This window comes from Miscanthus floridulus, chromosome 10 (assembly GCF_019320115.1).
Source record: "Miscanthus floridulus cultivar M001 chromosome 10, ASM1932011v1, whole genome shotgun sequence".
NCBI lineage: Eukaryota > Viridiplantae > Streptophyta > Magnoliopsida > Poales > Poaceae > Miscanthus > Miscanthus floridulus.
In genome coordinates this window covers 53,243,282-53,251,067 of record NC_089589.1, presented here as the reverse complement: position 1 = coordinate 53,251,067, position 7,786 = coordinate 53,243,282, and the positions used below count along the sequence as shown (strand labels likewise).

The following is a 7,786-nucleotide window of genomic DNA, read 5'->3' as shown; positions in this document are numbered from 1 at the left end:
GGGCCAAGCGCCGCCATCTGGGCAGGCTGGTGGTACAGCACCCCTGCCGCTTGGGCCTGCAACCTCATCTGCATCGAGACACAGGAAACGCGTTAGACGCCGAAGCGGACGCACACAAACACTCTCGGGGGAGGAGGAGAGTCCTGCGTGAGCGAGGGAGTGAGTGCCCGGGGAACCGACCTTGGCGACATCTTGAGGGTTGACGATGATAGCTAAGACGAAGGCGGCGCCGGTGGCGGAGAGCGCGCGCTCGAACATCCCGAGCTCCTGGTCCGCTCCCGCGACCGGAGCGGGACCCGAGGAAGAGGGGGACGGAGAGGACGAGCCCTGGTGCTAAGGCGTTACGCCGGCAGAGAGGTCGCCCTGTGCGGCGGCGGTCATCCAGGTGGGGAGGGAGCCCTGAGAGTAGCCCACCATAGCGCTGGACTGGCTCGGAAACCCTAGACCACGTCGGCTCCGCTCTCGATCGGGGATTCGGGCGGCGTGGGTGGCGATGCGGCCGCGACTGTGATCCGCCCGCCCTGATGCCGCTCCGCCCGCCCCTGCGCCCCGGCCAGCTCCACGTCCACGTTGCCAGGCGCCTCCGGCAGCCGCGGCCAGGCACCGCCGCCGCCTGCCCTGATGCCGCGACGCCCGCCCCCAGCGTCTCGGGCCGCTCCACGCCCACGTCGCCCCGATGCCGCACCTGCTCCGCCCGCCCTGATGCCGACGCTGCTTCAAGCCGCCGCACCCACGACGCACGCTTCGCCGCCTGGAACCGCGCCGCCCGCTCCCTCCCTCTCCGATGCGGTCGGTGTCTCGGTGGAGTCGGGAAAGGGGCAGCGTGAGTATTTGGACTTTTCTTTTCAGGTTTAGAATTTTTTTTAATTCATTTATTCAATGGACATCTGACGGACATCCAAAGCAGGGGGTAGACGGACACTTCAGTTCAAAATAACAAGGACAAAAACACAAAGTTAAAAAAATAGAGGCAAAATCACAATTGTAGTACTGGACAAGGGCAAGAACACAATTTCCCCAATAAATTTTACAGAGACGACTAGTAAACCACAGCCGCTTCAATTGTTCAGTTCTAGGATAAACCATTTCAAGCATAAACATAGATAAAAGCATACACCTTTCTGGAGACATATGCATAGATAAACTGTTAAGCAGTTAATAGATGACATAATAGCTGCCATGTACAAGTTCCAGATAAATAGTTAATAATAGATGGCATGATATAGCCAAAAGAACATGCAGGCACTACTTGCATTTGTACAAGCAAAAGAATCAACACACAACCACTGCTGCTTCATTTCATGCGGGACCCTTTTCTTGTCTTTACGGTACTTCCTCTCTGCCTTGAAGTTCTTAGTGATCTCGTTGTATAGATTCTCGAACCTCCTACCTACTCGGCGCTTCATGTCTTTGTAGTTCTGCTCAAAGAGGTCGTTCATGTCGTCCTTCGCCAACAAGCCATCGTCGTCGTCCTCATGGTCAGAGTCCTCGGAATCCTCCTCTTCGAAATCATCAGATGGACAAACCCATACAGAACTGAAGCAAACGTAGTTGAGAAGAGAGCGGGGCACTGTTCTCGGAACAGTGCAACAGTAACCCATGGGCGTACATCTACTATAATAATAAAATAAAATATTGATCTCACATTTACAACTATATTGATATTGATCTACATCGATATCTATAAAACACATGATAAAAATATAACATTGCTAGTAATCTTAATTTATTTGAGGTAATAAATAAATAAATAAATGTGTACACACACACCGTAGCAATACCATGTTCATATATTTCATCTCAATAATACAGCAGGATCATAGTTCTAAAAGGTTTACCGCACAAGTAATAATACAATCCAACATTTGGATCGTCGCATGGCTGGAGCTGCCTTCAACCAACTGATGAGCACATCCTTTTTAGAAAAAAAAAAAGGATTTTTTTTATTCCAGCCTCCGTATATTACAAGTCCAGACTCTCGCTGATAGAAGCAAGCTCTCAACTAGCAAACAAAAAATTGAAAAACATTCATGCACCAAACTGACGAGCACATCTGTTCAGGAACCACCGACTTCGTTGCAGAAAAGCTTGAGATCTCGAATGGCATGATACCATTTCTGGCTGGATACCGTTCAGGCAAGAGGAACAAGACTGCGAAATAGGACGCATACAAAATATGAGTTGATGAATATGTATGGGACGTTACGGACAACGACGATTATACAACATGGACTAAGAAAATATAGATAATAAGCTGTATATATGTGGTATTCATATATGCTTACACTTCTGTGAGCTGGTTATAATTATCAAATTTTATATATAGTTGTAGCAGAGCTTCTGTCATGAAGTTCCTGAAGTGATGAGTAAAAATGTGGTCTAGGAGTGGCAATCCTGTAAATCTTCCGTGACTCCCAACCTGGTGGGAAAAAAGTTAGTTTAAATTAAAAGGCTAGGTGGGAGCAAATCAGTAATTGTGATTTTGAGGGCAAACTACATTATTAGTGTGTGGATATATACTTTGACCAAATCTACACATGTAGTAAAATACTACTGTATATATGCACAGAGATCGAGACAGGGAAGGAAGAGATATGAGCACACACACTATGTTTAATTGGGGGCATGTATATTCGTAGGAAACAATAAAAAATAGAATCAGGCCTTCTTTGGATGCGAGTGTATTCATCTCAATCCACATGTCTTGAAGTGGATTTGAGTGGAATTAAACTAAGTTCCATTCCAATTCACTCCGACACATATGGATTGAAGTGGACACACATGCATCCAAACAGGCCTCAGATGGATCAGTACCCATAGCTACGTACCGGCGGAGGAACCCAACGTTCATCTGGCGCATGGGTGAACCAATTCCTGGCGAAGTCGAATATTCCAGTATTCCCTGCGTATGGAGTTTTTGGTACTTGGTCTTGCTGTGTTTTTGTTCCAGCAGCTCTAGTGTTAGCTTTACCGTCGTTGTGATACACGGTTTCGAACAGGATTTGTTTCTCAACTTCAAGATCCAATTTAGCCGTTCGAGATTCCGCCTCCGTCATGGCCTGCTCAAATGTAGACTTCTTCACCGGTTCTAACTGGTCGTAGAATCTCTTGAGGTTGAACCACATGGTTGCCACACCTACAGACGAGCTTACCATCGCCGCGTGCGCTTGCAGCAGCTGCGTACGTTTGTCCGGGGGGCCAGCAGGCATCCATGTTTCCAGTTTGCCCAGCAGAATATGTATGCTTTGGACATGCAGAGGCATGACTGGGAACAGCCTTTTGATTACTTTCCGGAGCGTCTGGTACACCTCGTTCTGTCTACTGATGAACTTCTGCTCGGGCAATGGTCGTCGTAACATGGCGTCACGGACATAGACGACCCTCTCGAACTCCGTTCCCTTGTGGTCGTAGAAATAGACCCGGAAATCGTCCATTTGGCTGTCGCCATCATACACGAGGCCAGCCCCATGCGCACTAAGGACGCAGGAAAGGACGCCGTGAAGGATCCTCCGGCCAAGTTTGGTCATCACCGTCATGGATTGCTGTTGCACAGGTATTTGAATGTCCTCAATTAAGGGTTTCATTGTTGGTCTTTTGACGAAATCAAGTAGCGTCATCTCGGTCCTGCAAAACAAACATATCGATCGATAGGCATGGTGCGCATGCATGCACAGGCAGATTTAAGTTTAAGTGATGCAGACGTACGTCTGATCTTATATGCGTGAAAACAAAAAAACACGTCAACTTACAGGGCGCCTCCACGAACTCTCATAGAGACATCAACCGTGGACTGACGATACCCAAGTGCCTCATAGTCTCTGAGAAATGCACCCTCCCGTAACGGTTTCCCGCAAACGACCAGATGCTGCTCCTCAACAGGAATCCCTTCCCGCTCCTCTATCGCACGTTTCACATCTTCCACACTATCACATTGCAGGTTCACGTTCAAAGCAACGGTACGGTTGCACGCCCTGATGAAAATCTGCATTTATGATGGATTTCAATTCAGATTACAACGTAACGTGGATATAGCTACCACTATCATCACATGTCTGATGCTGACAAGTAAACCTGGGATTCTTCGCGGATGTCGGGATTACAAGTAGATCCAAGTTCATCATCCTGGAAAAAGTCCCTCTCTACAAGACACATCCAATCCAAGCACATCAAAAGTTATTGCATGCCACAACTATGGTCAAGATTTGTAGAAACTGCAGTTCAAAAAAAAAAGATCTATATAAACAACTATAGACGCTCTATAGGGACGGCTGCCTCAGACACCTCAAAGATTGCATTTCTACAAATCAGCGAGGCAATAACAGCCACCTCTACAGATCATTTCTAGAATCATCCAAAAAATCATAAATTGCAAAAAAGCAAGTTTTTAAATTTGAGGAGATCCCACCAGGCAGGGGCGAAGCTATCATTTATATTCACTACTACAGAATTGGACATCACTGCTGGTCTTATCACTGCCGGATTTTAAGAAACCAACAGTGATAGTCCATCACTACCGGTTTTTGGCTAAATCCTAGTAATAGGATTAACCGACACTGATATTCGGGTCTTCACTGTCGGTTTTAGCCAAGAACCGACACTGATACTATCACTGTCGGTTCGTGGCTTGAACCGACAGTGATATGCTGCAAGAAAACTTTATAAGTTTCTCATATGATGTCCGATGAAGACGAACTTTATATCAAAATTGTAGTTCTCGACGAGATCTATAACTTTGTAGTTTAAACTTTTTTTAATTTGAGATCGTTTGGATGTTCAAATATTTTCATTTGAAATCATCTATTTAACGAAAATTACGTTTGATTTCTAAAATTCAAAATTTGAATTTTTCAAACGATCTCGGATGGAGATCGTGAAAAGTTATGCAACTTTATAGTTGACAACTTTTTCATTTGAAATCATTTACTATTTCATAATGCTGTTTGAAATTATTGAAGAACTCTGATTTCTCTTTTTAATCTGTGGCTAAAACTTGTAACTAGTCTTTCTCCCTCGTACTAACTTTAAATTTGATGATTTTTTTCTAAAAATTTCTAAAATCATGCTTTATCAATTTATTGTCTTCCTACAGCTATTATTTTATCTATCTTTTCATGTGACTGTGTTTGAATTTAAAAAATGGCAATTTTAAATGTTATTTTGGAACACTAAATGATTTTAGCTGCAAAAGTCATGAACATAGAAGTTGTAGAACTTATCAAGATCTATAACTTTTATTTTGATTATTTCTTCATCCGATAAAGTGGTAGTGACATTGTTCACAAAATTTATATCTCCCTCTTATAGTTTAAGAGGGATATGTAACATTTATGAACAATGTTACTACCACTATGTCGGATGAATAAATGATCAAATGACTAAAATAAAAGTTGTAGATCTCTGAAAGTTATGAAACACTGTAGTTGACAACTTTTTGATTTGAAACCATCTTGTGAAGGTAAACTACGTTTGAATTTCTAAAATTTAAAATTCAAATTTTGTAAACGACTTCGGATGGAGAAACTACCAAAATAAAAGTTGTAGATCCCAAAAAGTTATGAAACTTTGTAGTTGACAACTTTTTGATTTGAAATCTTGTCCAGAAAAACTACGTTTGAATTTCTAAAAATTTGAAATTTAAATTTTTTAAACGACCTCGGATGGACAAACAGCAAAACGAAAGTTGTAGATCTCAAAAAGTTATGAAACTTTGTTGGAAACTACGTTTGAATTTCTCAAATTTGAAATTCAAATTTTGTAAACAACCTCGGATGGAGAAACTACCAAAATGAAAGTTGTAGATCTCGAAAAGTTATAAAATTTTGTAGTTGACAACTTTTTTATTTGAATTCGTTTAGGGTCCCAAATACTAATTTTAAAATTAGATGAATATAAAATGGCTAGGACGAAAATCTCATTTGGACACAAACAACTTGCAGGTGGAGTGGATAGGGGCTGAAGACACGAATTGAAGCAGGAGGTTAGGGGTTCGAGCGCCGGTGCCCGCGAAGTGTGTGTTTTTCGCGTAAAAAATCGCATGACTTATGACTTGCGATGCACGACCGTGTGGCTGTCCAATGGGGCCTCTCCCGAAATAAAAAAATCATTATTTTTTTTCGGCCTGTTTTTTGGATTTTCTAAAAACCACATTAGTGTCGGTTCATAAGAACCGACAGTGATGTCAACTCCACATCACTGCCGGTTCAAAATTCGGCAGCGAAGGGAGATTTTGAATCGGTAGTGATGTCAAAAACTAGGGTAGTGATTACTCTCTGGTGCACTGCTCAATAATAATAATAATAATAATAATAATAATAATAATAATATAGTTTGCATCCCTACTAATTACCTTACAAGGTAGATATTTTGCTGAACGGGTTTTAGACAAGAAACTATGTGTTTACGCAAATCGGTGGTAGAAAAAACTACAGGCGCTGCCTTCGGGAGGGCTGCTAGTTTCTTCCTGTTGTTGGACAGGGAGAGCATATTGGATAGAGGTAAGAACGCAACCCATACAAAAAATTCTACATTATGAGGTGTGGTTTCTATGGGTAGCTTCTGAGGCTACGAAAACTTTCCTGTAGTTTCTGCATTGAGGGTGCTCTTATCCCGAAGGACAAGTTTTAACGAAATTAGTCTTAAACGAGCTATACCCAATCAGACACGTTTATTAAGCTCTGGAAACCAATATGTATTTCATTGCAAATATTTACCACTGGGCAGCAGTAGCACGGTATGCTCAGTAACCCCCCCCCCCCCCCCCCCCCCCCCCACAAAAAAAAAAAGAGGTTTCACAGTTGATGTAGCGGAATTTGCAGAAGCAAAGCTGAGTAAGGAAAACTGACCCATCCCAGCTCCCTGGACCGACGGCACCTCGTTGAGAATCGCTACTGCCACCGCATCACCACCAGCTTCGGTGCTGGCCATGGATCGGTGTTTTCTGTGGCCCGTCCTTTCGCTTTATGATCTGTATGTACACAGGTCTCCCTGCCGGCCTGCCCTTATATACGAGCTTTGGTCAGTCTTCGCGTGTTACAGGTATAATACTTAATTCTTTTGCAAGTCAAATAATGGTTGCAATTTGGATGTTAGGTTGTCAATCATTGTCGAACAACCCATAGCGATCACCACGAGGAGTATAGGGTACGCCTTCCTTTTCATTTCCTTATAAAATTACATTAGAATTATCAATTCCGTAGGTACAGCAAACAAAACAAATTACAGTTGGCACCACTCGGTGTCTGTAGACGACCAATACCTACGCAACAGACGCTACTGGTCATGTTCGCTTCTCTTATAATCCGTACTTTTTAGCTTTTTTTCAGCCGAAGGCTCCCCGGAACCAACCCATGGCGGAGGCTATAGGACGAAGGGCAGAGGTCCGGGCGACTCGAATGGACAGTGTGGCAGAGGCGAAGGCATTCGAGTGCAAGTATAGAAGACCAGGGTTGCCCCTGGCAACTTGTACTAGTATAGGAATATTCCAGGAATCTACCTTAGCTGTCTTGGGTATTATTGTCACAAACCATTCCAGGGTTTGAAGCAAGAAGAATGAAGAATGACGACGCAAGGTATGTCCAACCCATTATCATGCAATATTTAATCACATCCATCCAAACTTGATTTTGCATTTGCAAAATTCAAGCACGGGGGATGGACTTCTCTGAAAAATCCTATGCCATGTTGCTATTTCATCTTGATTGTCTCTACCTTTAAGCCATACTCAGTTTGCTAAATAACAATCATGCTTTTCATCTCTATTTGAATAAAACTCTATAATACTTTTATG

General features: G+C 43.2%; 1 protein-coding gene across 1 annotated transcript; it reads right to left on the bottom strand.

Moving 5' to 3' along the window:
* Window positions 1–1,790: 1,790 nt before the first annotated feature.
* Window positions 1,791–6,990, bottom strand: LOC136490245 (uncharacterized). The gene is made up of 6 exons (XM_066486728.1): window positions 6,843–6,990; window positions 4,072–4,139; window positions 3,750–3,982; window positions 2,829–3,624; window positions 2,286–2,419; window positions 1,791–2,151 (listed from the first exon to the last, which is right to left on the bottom strand). The coding sequence occupies exons 1-6, from the start codon at window positions 6,922–6,924 to the stop codon at window positions 2,133–2,135; spliced, it is 1,332 nt and encodes a 443-aa protein (XP_066342825.1). The 5' UTR covers window positions 6,925–6,990; the 3' UTR covers window positions 1,791–2,132.
* Window positions 6,991–7,786: the final 796 nt, after the last annotated feature.